This window comes from Podarcis liolepis, assembly GCF_965112155.1.
Source record: "Podarcis liolepis genome assembly, chromosome: 6".
Lineage (NCBI taxonomy): Eukaryota > Metazoa > Chordata > Lepidosauria > Squamata > Lacertidae > Podarcis > Podarcis liolepis.
In genome coordinates, this window is record NC_139559.1 from 51,098,685 (window position 1) to 51,114,553 (window position 15,869).

Below are 15,869 nucleotides of genomic sequence, written 5' to 3' on the forward strand. Positions count from 1 at the left end.
GAGAATGTTGAATGCTGTTGATGTGGGAGAAAGCAGAAGAGCTGCTTTTAAATCGAAGAAATCACAGAAATGGAAAGGCAGATTTAAGCGTTACTGGTGAAAAGAACTCCATCCTAGATGGGATGTGCTCGCTCACCCCCAACCACCCTGAGTTTGAAACGCGAAAACAGCTCGACCCTAACCTCCCCGACCCCCTTCGCCAGCTCCCAGCCAAAGTTCATGCCTTGCTCGGTGTGGGGCAGGAGGGGGGGGGGTGACGGACGGGCTCATCCCTGAGCAGCTGTGCGTCCCAGCTGTGGACTCCATTTCCCAGGCTTCCTCCCTGCCCTAATGTATTCCGTTCTCAGGCCGGCTCTGTGCCTGTGTGTGAGTGAGAGAGTGTGTGTGTTTGAGAGCGAGAGCGAGCGTGAGTGTGTGTGAGTGAGAAGAGAGAGAGAGCAGCTAGGAGTCCCTGGGAGAGTGGAGGCTCATTCACTGATTAGAGGCAGCTTCGAGAGGCAGCGCTGCGCTCTCCTTGGCTCCCAGCAGCCGTGTCAGGCTCCTGCTCACTCCCATGCTGGCCGAAGGCGCTTGCACACACGCGCCGGGCTTAGCACGTCCGGCTCTCTTCCCCGCGCAGCAACAGCCCAGGCTCTCGCTCTCCGCAGCCTGACATTAAAGGGGGACGCCACCTCTCGAGGAATTTTCACGGTGAGTAGCGGGAGATCCCAGGGGTGCATGTGAGGAAGCCATGGGTAGCATGGTGCATTGTTTGTGCGCGCGCGTGTTTGTGTCTAAACGTATGTGTCGAGCTAACTTTCCAACGGGATCTCCGGGGTTTCGATTCAGTTCTCTGCCCTCGTACTTTCCCCCCTTTCTTCTTCTTCTTCTTTTTTTACTTCTCTCGCAAATGCGGGCGCCGATGTTTCGAAAAGTCAAACTTTCTGAACCAAGTTTGCCTCTCCATTTTTTTCTCCACGCCCAGCTCCTCGGCGCAAAATTCCCACGGAAGAAGATGCTCATCGGGGTCCAGGGGTGGGGATGCTGAAAAAGCGCGGGGGAGGGGGGGTTGGAATATTAATGAGTGTGTTTTTTAAAAAAACAACAACAAAAATCTGATCAATATGGTGCCCCCTCCCCTTTTAAGGGTAGATGTGTTCCCGGGACTCTCCTCCTCCCGCTGCTGCTGTTTATTTTACTGGGGAGGGGGTGGGAAGCAGGCAACACGGGGAGGGGGCTGGGTGGGATCAGGTGCCGGGGGAAGAAGCCTGCAAAACGCGGCCGAAAACCGCGCGGCTCCAATTAGCGCAAATACCATTTAGTTTTAAAAAGGAGAAAGAGAAGAGCGGCGGGGGGGGGGGGGAGAGAGAGAGAGAGAAGCGATCCCTGTGCAAGCCCCGGGAGATACTTCCCGGCTTTCCTTCGCGTGTCCCACGGTCTTTGGCTGAAATAACGCAGTTTCCCCAAACAATACCCAGGACTCGGGGTGGGGTGGAGAGGACCTTCGTCGAAAGGAACAAACCTGCTAGTCTCCCTCTGACACAAGCTAGGTAGATATTATTTTTTGCACAAAACTCAAAATGTTTAAAAATCCAGCATTTGCCCTGTGCGTAGAAAGCACCGCATAGAGTCAGGATCGTCATCCCCCCCCCCCATCAGCTTTCAGTTTTACTACGGAGCGGGCGCACATGTGAACTTTGAGTATTAGAAATTACATAACCGCAATTAAGGCGTACTTTCCGCCTTTTTTCCCTCCTCCTATTGTCCCAAGTTCCTTTTCGCTGCCGCGATGGTTGCGCACGTGAAATGCTTGCAGTTTGGAGGAAAGGTTGAAGTTCGGACAAACAACTCTCCTTCTTTCAAAGAAAGTCCCTCTCCGCCTGCATTTTTATCTCCGAGATGCAAAACAATTTTTTAAAAATTGGTCGTTAGTTGTATGTTTGCAATTATTCTCCTGCAATGAATAGCATAGCAAAAGCGATGTTGTGTTGTAGGGTCAACACCGGTGCAAGCGAGCAAATAGAGAACCCGGCTGGAAACCCGGTTGGCGAGAGGAAGTGGAAGGAAATTGGAATATGCATGTTTAGCTGGGCTTCCTTAGCAAAACTTTCTTCACATTTTCAGCCCGAAGCCGAGGAACGGCCAGCTTTTGAAATGAAACAACAGCAGCCGCTGCTTGCAGCGGGGTAGGGAAGTCAGTACAGAGGTTGCAAGGAAGGGGAAATAATTCCTCACCTTGTAGATCGAAATACATAAAAAACATCTGCTTGGGCACAATGAAATCATTAGGCAATGTCCAGTTCAGGAGTTGCATTGAATGCTTTCGCCTTCCAGGCAGGAAACGTGCAGGGAAGGAATTGTTGCAATAAATTCAAACAGCACGAGGCATCCGCACATTTGATGAGCTTTGTTTAGTATTTTAAAAAGAAAACGAGTCTTGAACAGACTGTAGAGATTGGGGTGAAGGGAGATAGATCTCTGCTCCCACTCCACCCGCCCAGCACATATTTCCTGGAAGGAATGAAAAATTTGATTCCTTTCCAAAGTTACGAAACCGATTTTGCACAGTTATTATTCTTATTTTTTTCCCCCTTTTGTCGATGCAGAGCATTTGGCGGGGGTGTTCAGTGAAAAAAGTGACCAGGCGTGGCCGAGCGGGCGTATTAGCGGGGAATTAGTTTCCGATTCCTGTATCTCTCCAATGCACTTTCTGAAATCTCTACCCACTTTTTTTCTTTTATATCCCCGATGTGGAGAGGACAGTGTGTATATAAAACATGGTTTGAAGTTGTAGTAAGCCGACCGAATTCTTTTCGTTCTCAGTTTAGGCACCGGGAAAAGGACAAACACCTGTTTTGATTTGCAACTGCAGAAAGTGGGAGAAGGGCGGGTTAATGCTCCTCCTATGAAATTAATTCTGCTTTTGCTGGAAATTGGAGATTTCTGGAACAGAACTTTAAGATCCAAATCGATCAAATATTATTTCTATACCAGAAAACTTAAGAGTTTGAATAGTTTAATTTTACACTCCCCCCCCTCCCCGACCGCTTAACTGGGGAAGCGTTGTGCGTCCATCTCGTGCCCCTTTTTGGGTCGGGGCTGGAGGATGAGATGAAGGCCCCACAATTTGCAGATCAGAACCTCCTTACTTTGTGTTGTTTACCGATGGCTAACAAACGCCTTTTGGCGGCTTCGACTTCTGCAAGTTATTACTTTGCTTAACAAAAGAAGGATGCATTTTGCAGGGGTAGGGTGGAAATCTATTATCTGTTTTAGTACCTTGGCCCGTCCCCGTACTTGAATTTTATTTTCCTTGTTGTTGTTTTTTGTTGCAAAGCGGGGGGGGGGGGGCGCGCAAAGCGAATTGGGGAGAGGCGAGGCGGCCCCTTTTGTTGTTGCGCCAAGGGGCCCGATTCACCATCGGTTTCATAAAATGTGAATACTTTCCGAACTGGCATTTTGGACGCCGAAAAGGCACTGCCCTTATTCCGCCTCGCCCCCTATCCCGGCCACAGTCTCATAATCTAGTTTGGACACTCACAATTCCAAAACCATCCTGAAGTTCAGTGACAAGGAATACAGACCTATAGATTTTCTTAATTCAACACTGGGATCTCCTGCTTGTTCTTGTCCTCTTGTTTTCTTTTATTAGGAGGAAATCCAGTTTAGTTTGAATAGATAATCCAGTTGCACACTTTAATTCCCCTCAACAGCTAGGATAGTTTTGTTTTATATTATCAGGATTTTCTCAGTAGGAATAAATCTCCAAATTCCTGCTTCTAAAATTATGTGATTACAAAGTAACAAGAGCTCAAACCTGTAGTTTCCAACTCTGTTCTTTCCTAACAGCTTGAACTCTTAAAGAAAAAGTTATTTCTTTCTCTCCGCAAACTGCAGGGATTTTTTTTATTCTGTTATTTTATTTATTGGAATTGGGAAATAGCAGGAGGATCACAAAAATGCAACCTGTTTTAGTAGTACGGGATGTGTGGTTTATATGTTTTAATTAAGAATGGAAAAGTAATTTGTTACACAGAAACTCTGCCTTGCTTTTCTTGGTTCTGTATATTAATATAAAATTTATATTAATTAGCAGATGAGTTTTCCACCTGCAGCTTGTGACCAACTCTGTTTATCCACTTGCATGATGGCTAGAAGGATGCATGGTGAATTCTGCATTATCTTAGCCTCTCTTCATTTTAGTTCTCCTCTGGGGTAATTAAAAATAACATAATAATTAATAATCAGAGCAACCAAAACCTAAGCTATGCATAACATGTTATATTTTGTTCTAAGTTGTGGGTTTGTTTGTTTTTGTTATGAATAAAGGCTGAAGCTTTTAATTGGGATTCTTTTGGTCTTGCCGCTTCACTTTACATTTAAGTAATCAGTGCAAATGACGGGTGTTCTTGCAAGGAATCATGCTTATCCATAAAGCCAAGTGGTGATTTTGAAAATATAAGTAAACAATTTTTAAAAATTATTAGTAATATTATTATTATTTGTGTGCTGATCTAACTCGGATACCCAGTGGACAGTTTATGTAGCTTCATAGATTTATCTCCACCCCCTTGGCCTCCTCCACTCCTTGTTTAGTTAATTTAACAAAGACTTTTTGCAATCTGTTTGGAGTTTGTCTGATGCCATGGAAAAGTATCTGCTGATTTATTTGGTTGCTTTTCGATTTCTGTCGCTAGACCGTCTTTTCTCTTCCTTTCAGCGAGGATGTCAGCTGTTATTACTTCCTATTGATCCCTTTGCAAAGTGAGAAGTGAACTAAAATTAATGTCAATTCCACTGCTTGGATCAATAGCTGGAGTTATTTTAATCTGGATTTGCACAGGGTGCTAAATTAAAAAAATCAGCATAGAGGCAGAAAAGTAACAGTTACTTACTTTGGCTGTGCCCACTCCCTTCCAGTCACCCAAATGTTTCATCAGGCTGGTTATCCTGCAATCCATATTTTTTTAATTAAGCAGGTCAGTTAGTTTTCTTATTTTGGGTTCCATATTTAAAAACCAATGACATTTTGACATTGGGAGTGTATTATCTATAGATTTTCATAATGACTGGCCTTGCCGCAGCCTCATCTGTACATGCTCCTAATGATGGTGGTGATAGGGGATAATCGTGTGGGGCAAAGAGATGGTGGAAAAGAAGGTAAGAGACAAGGAGAAAATAGGGGAGAAAAGGATGCAGGAGGGTTTTTTAAAAAAAATAAACTTGGCTTGGTGCAATATCGTAATATGTTGATTTATTCTCTATGTAATGAAGTTTGCGAACGAATAGGGCGATTGGAGTGATTCACAGTATTCTACAAGGAGTGTCAAGTGTGGCTTCCAGATTACTAATTTATGAAATACATTTAACGTAATGAGGTGACAGTGGAAGTAAAAATAGAAAAGCAGGCACAGAGGCATTAGTAGTGTGCTCTCACCCCCCTCATTTATTTAAATCCTAGAAAGGCTATAGTTTTCCCTCAGTCCCATGGGTCAATTCAGATATTAATAGTGTATTTATGTATTTATCTGGGTAGGGTGTTCCCCTCCCTTTAAAAATAATTGAAAATGAGCATTCAGGTCTCCTAGCCCCTGCTTCACCTTCACCTATTATTGCAGTTTTTTGTTTTAAATTTGTTTGCTTGCTTTTCTGTGACAAATCAGCTATGCAGAAAACAGTGCAGAAGGTAACTCCGAAAGAAGGCCGACCAGATTCCCTGTGGCATCTTTCTGTCCATGGCTAGTACTTGACGGAAAGTTGTTTAAAATTTGGAAGCGACCAAAACTTTGTTAATGTGAGATCTATAATCTGGTGATTTAGCACTGATCTGTATCAGGAAGGGAGCCAAATGAGGAAGAGGCGAGATGATGCCCTCTCATCTTCACACTTAATAACAGTCACTGAGCGTCTGGATACAGAATGGGAGAAAAGGAAATGTTACTGCTGGACAGCATGAAAGGCGCAGTCAGGATTCCACAGAGTTTGTTAACCTAGCCTTGCTCATTCACAGAATACAAAAGCCACTCCATTAGAAAAGAGACTCTTTCAGTAAGTTTTATTTGCTATGTCTGACCTTCTGGATCTAACAGGCACATTTTGTAACAGCTTTTTTATTATATGATTTTTTGTGGCCTTTTGAGTGCCGCAAGGCTAGCACATTGTTTTAAAGTAACAGTTCTCTTACATTCAAGTGCATTGTGGCATTCTGAATGGTTGGCAGTGGAAGCTTAAAAAGTGGAGGGGGGGTGGATTCTAGGTTGAAGAGGAGAGAACGTGATTTTGATTTCAACTCTAAAAAGGGTTAGAGGGAAAGTTAATTTTATTATTTATACACACATCTAAATGTAAATATCTGTACTGATACTTTGCGAGTGGGGATAATAGGTTACTTAGAATTTGTAAGTAATTTCAAGGAAAAGCAAGCCTAGACGTTTTGTTAACATTTTTCTCTAAATGCTAATGGCATATCCAGGACAGTTTACAAATCTACTTAAGCATGAGCGCATTAGGAAGTAAAATTACTGATCCGTTTTGTGCTGTCCTCAACCTAAATGGCAGATGCTTGCAAGAGATCATATGGCACTGGCTCCCATTATGATTTTAAATATTGTCAGAGACGCCAAGCACTTTATTGATGAAGTTGCTGCTGCTTTCGTAAAAGCACACAAACACCACATGGAACAATTCAGAGAAATGTATAAGAGAGGCATGTTTATGCCCACATGCACCATTGAATATAAAGTGAAATCTATAACTTGTATGTGTATCTGCACAGGTAGATATTCATATGGGCCTCTACAACAGAAAACAGATACAGTTTCTACATTATTTTTTCTTAATGGGCTGTGAAGATATATGCAGAAATGCTTGTTTATAAATTGTGAATAACTTACCAAATTTTAAAAATAGTAATTACTTTTTTAAAACATAATAACCTAAAATTGCCACCACTGATTTCTACAGTCCAGTACTTCCCCCCATATTTTTGTCTGTAAGGAGTCAGGTCATTTGCCTTTCATTTGCTCATTAAAGATTGTTTTCATCCCATATAGCGCTTATTCAGAGCATTCAGTCCCCACAAACCACTCATTCCTTAATCTGAACATGCACTAGTTTCTTGCCCTTCTTACAGCAGAAGGTGAGGTCAGAGCAAGTTGCACTACCTGCATGAACCACAGAGTAGTGTTGGTGTGTGGAAAAGTGCCCCATTTTATCTACTTTTAGTGGGGATCTTCTCTTGACTTCAAAGTTTGGTGCTAAAGCTGGTAGCAGGAGAAAGACTTGTGCTGACACACCCTTAGAGGGAGTTAGAGACCCTTCTAGTTATTTGTGAACTTTCCTGAAAGAGAACACATGGAGGTTTGGTTCTTTGCTCATACAATTTTCTTGTTGCATTCATGATAGGTAACTGTCCAGGACTGAATGGCAATTAACTATTTCCTCTCCTTTCCCCTTCTTTTTCTCCACAGCTTTGGAACAGTGATGAAGCCCCAGTGAGACCCCCCAGCTCTACACCCAGACGTTGCTTTGTTTTCCATCCAGGGAAGACCATTTTCCTTGCGGCCCTGTCAAGGAAAGAGACTCCGATGGACTTACACCGGGCAGCCTTCAAGATGGAAAACTCCTCCTACCTTCCCAATCCTCTGGCATCTCCAGCCCTGATGGTTCTCGCTTCTACCGCTGAAGCAAGCCGCGATGCTTCCATCCCTTGCCAGCAGCCAAGGCCCTTTGGTGTTCCAGTATCGGTGGACAAGGATGTGCACATCCCGTTCACTAATGGCTCCTATACTTTTGCCTCCATGTATCACCGACAAGGTGGTGTGCCAGGAGCATTCACCAACCGTGATTTTCCACCTTCCTTGCTGCATCTGCACCCCCAGTTTGCTCCCCCCAATCTGGACTGCACCCCAATCAGCATGCTGAACCACAGTGGCGTTGGGGCCTTCCGTCCCTTTGCCTCCACTGAGGACAGGGAGAGTTACCAGTCAGCTTTTACACCTGCCAAGCGTCTGAAGAACTGCCATGACACTGACTCTCCCCACCTTCGCTTCTCAGACGCTGATGGCAAGGAGTATGAGTTTGGAGCCCAGCTCCCATCTGGCTCCCCCGGCTCCCTCAAAGTCGATGACACGGGGAAAAAGATCTTCGCTGTCTCTGGCCTCATTTCGGACCGGGAGACCTCATCCAGTCCCGAGGACCGAAATGATAGATGTAAGTACCTCAACTTTGCTTAGCTGGGGCAGAAAAATGTTCAACAGCTGTGTTTTGCAATGCTAGGAGGTGTCATAATACTTGTGCTCCTGGTTTTTTCTTTAAACATATGATGATGGGTTACAGAGGGAGGGGGATTGAAGGGAATCTATGCAAGGAAGCTGTTATTCTCATACTAGATTGGGATGCTGAGTCACAGAAAAATGACCAATATTCCAGAAATGGGAGGGAATCTCTATGTTGTGAATGCATCGGAGGTTGTCTCCCTGTAGTTACGGAGGAACATTTGTTCCAGACCACTTGCCTACTCCATGATTGTTGCCCTACTGTCTTGTTGAACTCCCTTCCTTCCCTCCCTCCCTCCCGCCCCAACCCTTTCCCTCACATATTTGTCTCCGGTTGTAATCAGTGCACCATTATTTGCTCCCCTGATCAGTGTAAAGGCATTATTATTGGATGTTTAGCGTAAGCTAACTTAAGCCCTTTCATCAAAGCAGAGAAAGAAAGAGAGCTGGTGATGCTCTAGGCGAGGAGATCACCCGGCCCCAATAACTCTTAAATGGGCAGAGATGTTTCCTGCAGTTCCTTCTTCAAATTCAGAAGTGGTATTATTTTTTGCAGGCCGGGAGCCAAGCTGAAGCCCGCCTGCATAGTATTTGTTTGGGGAGCAATGCCTGTTGCAGCATTCCTCTCCCACAGCTCACCCCCTTGGTCATTAAGTGCCATGAGCTCCCCACCCAAGAAGTGGAAGATAAGGCAGTATTTGGCTTACGATGGTCTGCTCCAAATTCAAACGCACAGCTTAGATGTTGAGCTGAGATTCCCCCCCCCCCTTTTCTTCGTTCTAGTGGGACCTTGCCCTCTCCCACCTATTTTCCTCCCGCTTATTTTCCATGGAAGAATCAGCAATTTATTTATTTTTTAAAAAAACTTCTACGTAGCTTCCCAGTTACCCCTTGGATACCCTTTTTCTTCTGCTCCTTTATGATGCCGAGGAGAGTAATAGAGACGTTGTTGCGCTCTCTCCCCTGTCGGTGCTGCTTCCTCGGGCTGTCTCCTTGAATTAGGCACTGTGTTAACTTCCCAGTGCTACGAGGCATCTGCCGAAAGCCTGCGTACCTTGTCAATAAAAGTCACCATAAAATCAACCTGCCTTGTAAATCCATCGCTCTTTGGTTTTGAAATATGCCATGAGTGTGTCTTTTATGTCAACGTTTGTAAGTGTGGAATGATTCCCTCTTGAAGACAGAAGCTACATGTTGCACTACAGACGTGTGTGCTCTCTTTTGCCCTAGAGCGGCTTAAGCTGTGTGAGAAGAACTACTCGCATGTGCTTTTTGGTCTTTGATACCTGTGTGCAACAGTTAAATGTGTGTGTGTGTGTGTGTGTGTGTGTGTGAGTGAAGTAGGGAAAACATTAATAAAAGGAGGAAAGAAGAGATGTATCATGTTCACAATTATATGTATAAACTCCATATGAATATAAAACTCACTCAGATCATGCACACTGGAAGATAAAAATAGTGTAAATATGTCTAGAGCATATTGAAGATTGCATGTTGCTAACCTCCTGTCAAAAAATAGTATAAAATACCTTATATTAATAATTTGACAATATTTAGAGAGAGGATATGACGGTGGGCACATCTGTGTTTACATGTACTCACACACATTGTCTATCTTCCTCTGTTCAGAAAGGATGTATCTTCCTTTCACTGACTTTGTTGTTAGGAGTACTGATGAATTCCCAGATAGTAAATAGATGAACCTCATTAAAATATGCCATCTAACGGGGGCGGGGGCGGGAAGGGCTTAAGGAGGAAGTTTTAGAAACACACATTGAAAGTTGGAATAAAATCTGTGCAGATGGTTTGAAAGGTGTCAAGATACAGAACGTTTTTCTTCCTTGATTATCCATTTGTTGCCATAAAAAACATATAAATTATTTTGAATTTATAAAGCTCTCGTGGGAGCAAAACAAAAAACGACTTTCTACCCAATAGGCTAGGTAAAGTGCATATTAATGGAGACTGATCAGGTTTAGCTCTAGTCCCGAATATTGCCTCTCATCTAGTTAAAACTTTATTTTAACAGGCAAGGGTTTTAGAGGCATTTTATTGAAACTTCGTGCATGCGTGTGAGCGAGAGAGCATTGTTGCAGCTACTTACAACCTTCAGATACCCTTGGCATGTTTAGATATTATTTCATAGGATATATATTTGTGGACATTTCAGTATTTTGGAGAAGAGTGGGGTGTATGTTCCATGTATGAAAGGTTCTTTGTTGATAGCTGATAGAATGTGTCTGAGGGCTGAAATAGCTTTCTAGTGACACCACAGCTCGGAACAAAATTAGAGATATTTGCATGTATGTAAATGTGTCCTTATGGGCTTTTATAAATACTTGGTCATTGGCCCCTAAAAAGCTGTCTCCGTTTTCTTGCGCAAACAGTATATACAAACCTTTCCTGTGAAACAAGGATTCTTTTCACCACCACCCTAACATACATTGCAGATAAATGGTTGTATAGACAGGCTGGTCGGCAAAAGTGTATTGATGGAGGTAGTAAAAGCCATCAGATCAGCAAACCCTTTATGCCTCCAATAGACACCCTACAGAATTGCCGGACTGTACTGTTTATTTGTATTCTCCCAAATACTGCAATGGAATCATACCACATGACGGGTGAATAACTTTAATTGCAACACATAACGTTCCTTGTGCCGCCACCAACAGACTAAATTCCATTTTTTGTTTGTGTCTTGTAATTTCAAAGTTGGATTTCTCACTAACTGGTTCATTTGATTTTAAGAAGGTGAATGCTACACAGTGGGTTTGTAGGGTGTGGCTTTTTTGTTTGTTTGATTTTAAAAAAAACCACCTAAAGACAATGCTGTCCAAGGTGTTCTACAATATAAATAACAGGGCTTGATGAAGGAAATGTGTGGCTATGTAGAGATATAAATGTGGGAATCTCATTGTATTAATTAGATACTAAGTGATACTTTGCGTATTTATATTCCCATGAGGCTACATTCTTATCTTTGTTAATTAGTGTTGTAAATTTGGATTGATTCTCATACCCTCTTGAAAGTCGTTTAGGATTTACTTTGGTATAGTAGAGTTTTGGGTTCTGGCTCCAGAATATGTTCTGAGATTTCACGAAATAGCCTAGTTTATGGGGTTGAACTTCAGATTTCAGTTTGGATTCAGCACTTTACGAGTGCACAATTGTACCCAAGTCAATGGCAGAAGTTAACGAGTGCATCATATGCCTTTAACATATTTTTGCTAATTATTATTTTGCAATCCGCTTCCTGGAGAGAGGTCCTCTGTACCTTAGCAAATACACTTCTTTCCTCTGGATCCCTATGGTTCTAGGAAAGTTGGAGTCTCCAGGAGTTGGCCATGATCCTAGGAGGGTTTGTTAAGGCAAATGTTTTGTCCAGGTTTAGATGTTCATTGAGCATGCTAATGACATTTATGCAACACTGCTTACACTGCATTTGTGTTGCACAGGCATCTACAGGCACATTCCATGGGGTTCTTCAGACAAACGTGTCCTCATTAGTGTGGAAGTTTCCAGCTGGAGTGGATATAAACGTATCCCTATGTGACAGATATCTATAACTCTCCTTTTAAAAACCCTCTTTATTCTTTGGCTTCTAAAATAAATTGTCCTGACTGCTCCCCACAGACTAGTTGCCGCAGTGTTTCCTCTCAGCAGGGGGAACTGGCAGAAAGGTCCGCAGCAGCACCTGGATCATGCAGAACAATTTTTTTTTCTGCTGAGCAAAACCACTTGGTTGTTGCAGTTCCTTTCCCTCTGTTCATTTTGGGGAACTCCAGAATGCATTATCTCCTGTATCCCTAGAGTTACTTGCAATCTCTGCCCTTAAGTTTGAGTCTACAAATGATGCTTATTTCTGTTTGAGTCACTTTTATTCTTTATTAAAGCTATTTCAAAGTTTAGCCTGTTGCAGAAGAATATTTCTGGACCTTGCTTTCCACATAATATGGAACATAGTTCTTTCTCTCTCTTTAGTTTGAAGAATCATATTTCCAGAGCCTCTTCTTGGCTCTTTGGTTCTTTCTAGCAATTTAGTACCAAGTGCCCCTGGAATGAAGCATGTAAACAAATGGCCAATCTAGGAGAGCAGGACAGGGAATAAGGCACCATCGACTTCTTCATACTTCATTATTTTCTCACAATTTTGCGTCACAGTAGGGAGTGAACTTCTTGTTTGGGCGGCTTTTGAAAATCACTTCAGTAACTTGTAGCTTTGAAACTAATGAATGGAAACATCTGAGAGCAAATCAAAGCACTGTTCTGTTTAAATGCCAAACAGGAATTAATAATAATATATCAATTCCTGGTTTTTCTTTTCTTTTAGCATATTATGCAACGAACTCAAGTTTTGCTTTAGCTGTGGCTCCTTCAGCAGAGCACGTGTTGTCCTGCTGTTTGCATACCAGGGCCTATACTAAGGGAGGGATATGCATTCTACCATGTGCAATTTGTAGACATGATGTTTGATTGGGGTTTTTTATTTGTTTACTGCTATATACTGCTTCAAGCTTTTCCTATGAAATATTTTAACTACATTAAATTAGGAGCTAGAAGGAAAACCATGTTGTGAATAGCTATTTGGGATTAGGATTACTTTCGAACATAGTGAAAACAGCTATGTTTCTAAAGAGTTTTGTTTGTGCATGTTTGTGTGAGGGAGGATACTACAGGTGAGTTTTAAATGAGTGAGAACTGGATTGTGAATACAGAAAAGACCGTCCTGACAGGTCAGCTTTTGATGTCAGTTATGCCAGTTAAAACTCATGGATTTCAGTAGCATCATTCCCGATTTGTACTGGATTTCAGTGGAATTGTTCCAGATATGTACTGGTTTGTCATACCTCAGACTTCAGTGGAGCCCACAGCCAACCTCTTTCCTACACCTTTATTTCTGCATTTTGGCTTCAGCTTTCCCTTTCTCCCCCTCAGCAAACTGTTGCCGTGACTCCTTGTCATGTCCGTCTCTTTTAGTTGTATTGTTGGAATAAAGAAATGTTTGGGCCGTTAAAGTGGCGGAGAGCTGTGTGTGAGCTGCTCCAGTTCTGCCGGCTGCAGGACCATCTGGCCCTGGCTTGCATCCGCTGGTCTCCAGCTTCTCTTTCTCTTTATGTTAGCTAGGGCTATCTTGCACACTTGGAATGCCTAATCACCATGGTGAGAGGATGGGCCTTGCTGCCTGCCCCTTCCCGTCAATTGTCATGCAGAACCGATCGGGACAAGCGTTTTCTTTGCGGCAGTCGCTTGCCCGTCTTTGCCTGGCTCTTGGCAGAAGGACGGCTTTTAATTGATCATTTGTGGGGGAGGGCTGGGGTTGTTTGAGCCTCTCAAATGTTTCCCCACACAGTCTCTACCACCCGGCCAGATTTCTCATTTGTTGGGAAATGTTAGTGATTTAGCTTTTCCTTCGTCTTCCTTTTGGACTCCTGCTTGTTGCTGTTTTATGGGGAACTCTGAGGGCTTGTAACTGTGACTCCAAGGAGCACTGAGCAAGATATAAATGTTGTGTTTATCTATCCACAACTGGGAAGGGGGCACATATGGGCACTAAATGTTTATTGTCCTTCTTTCTACTGTGTGTTCATGTTTGTATTTGCATGAACGCTTATGGATTTATTATCTATGGGCAGGGTGAACTCTTAATCTATTTTGTTTCATGAACAAATCCAACCCTTTTCACCAATCCTAAAAACATGCCCCCAAATCTGGTGGTTGAATCCTGTAGAGATTTGATTAAATGCTGAACTTGACAGAGTTTTCTGTTAGAAGAAGATTTTTTAAATATATATACAGTATATAGAAAGAATTTTTTGGGGGGGGTTACGGAGCACTGGAAGTAAGGGATAACCTGTGCTGATTTTTGAGGCTTGTGCTTTTTTGCGTAATCTTTAATGCCACAGTTTCTTTTAACTATAAAAGAAGAACTGATGACCTCGAGCGCTGGTCCGCCGAGTCAGCCCTGCAGTTGGGCAGAGTGGGCGACTTGCCTCAGACAGCAGTTTTTTGAGTACAGTGCAGCAAACTTCTCAATTGATGGTGAGGAGAGGGAACTATTTTGATTTTTTGCCTCAGGTAGCAAATTGTATTGGGGTGATGGGATGGTTTTATTTATTTTTAAAATATTATTTCAAACTGCAGATTTTGTTGTAGGCTATGATTGTGCCGTTTGCCCCTGAAATTTAAGAGCATTCAAACAGGTATTTATATTTATACCAATAAACAAATATATATTTTCAGCTATATGTTTGAATCTACACTTAGCTACTGCTATTAAAATAAAACGAGCAAGTGAATGGCATGGAAGCCTCTTCCTGCTTTGTAATGTACTATTTTTTTTTATTTAGTAGCATGTACATTTTGTAGCACAGTCCTATTCAGAAGTAAGCCCCATTGGCTCCAGTGGGCCTTACTCCCAAATTAAGCCAGTATAGGATTGCAGCCTCTGTCACCTTAAGCAAACATCTATGGTAATTACAAGGTTTTCTCTCGATTCATTTATCCCTAAAGACTATTGGTAAATGTAATACTATAAAATCTGTGTAAAAGTTAGTTAGAATAAATAAAACAGAGATCCTTTTGAGAAGATCAGTTAACAATGCAGTAAATGCACACTTGTTACTTAATCGTTGCAGGGTGACTAGGTACCTTTCCTCAAGGAAGCATTTCTGTTGCGGGGATATCACATTTCGCCAGCATTTAAATGCAGTTTTGTCACAGGGAAAGCGTCCTGTTCTCCTCATGTAGTGTATCTACGGCAATGGTGAATTTTATGTGAAATGGGATTGCGGGATTGCTTGATACTTATTGGACAGAGCTGATGACATTCTTAGTGGTGAGTGTCGCAGTTTCCAGACCCATTTGAAAACATAAACAAAGAACAGCAGAACTATACTTGCATCATCTCTTAAGTGAACACAAAATATAATGTTACTGGTAGTGGATTAGATGTAGTTGCTGTATCATTATGGATTCACATTATAAAAAATCTGTAAAGACTCAGATAGCTAGCAGAGCACTATTCTATCCATAAATGAGGGGTTGTTTGCATATTATGGTTGCCGCATAGATACCACTTTGAAATGCTCTGCATAGTGAACTATTTGTGTGCAGTGGCTTGTCAGGTGGGTTTGGTGAATTTTAGTACCACGAGCATCTGAGTTCTGCTCATAGTGAGCCATGGATAGTCCACTCTTTGGTAATAGCTGCCATTCAGTAATAAGAAAACAATAATGGTACGGTTTCTTAATATAGCAAACCCTTTCTATAGTCTATTAACAAAATGGAATGTAAAATGTGAACATTGCCTTGGGTGCCTCATGGCAGGGTATAATTTATAAATATTAGGAATAACAAATAAATAACAGATGTTTGCAGAAGGCTTAAGTTAAATAGTTGTCTCCCGATGGCTGGCTATCCCTGCTCTGTACACATAGTGCAAGGAAGTGTGAGACAATAAAGAGATGAAGCAACATTTTATTTAGGAAGACTGCTAATGCCACAATCCTGTGCACACCTACTTGGGAGTAAGAGCTACATTGGTATATATGTACAGGATCATGTTGTAAGGTTTTTTGAGACAAAAAGTGTAAAACTATTATTTTTCTATTAATG

General features: G+C 42.3%; 1 protein-coding gene across 8 annotated transcripts in view; it reads left to right on the forward strand.

The window, feature by feature from the left end:
- Nucleotides 1-368: 368 nt before the first annotated feature.
- Nucleotides 369-15,869, forward strand: part of RNF220 (ring finger protein 220) — a 326,551-nt gene continuing 311,050 nt past the window's right edge. For 4 of the 8 annotated variants that reach the window (XM_083509602.1, XM_083509596.1, XM_083509603.1 and 1 more), the window contains exon 1: nt 7,449-8,190. In XM_083509602.1, the coding sequence (XP_083365728.1) occupies nt 7,566-8,190 (625 nt within the window). In that variant the 5' untranslated portion in view covers nt 7,449-7,565. Of the gene's footprint in view, nt 691-2,168; nt 6,028-7,448; nt 8,191-15,869 lie in introns of those variants that run through there. The other 4 variants (XM_083509604.1, XM_083509606.1, XM_083509608.1 and 1 more) reach the window with 4 other exon arrangements.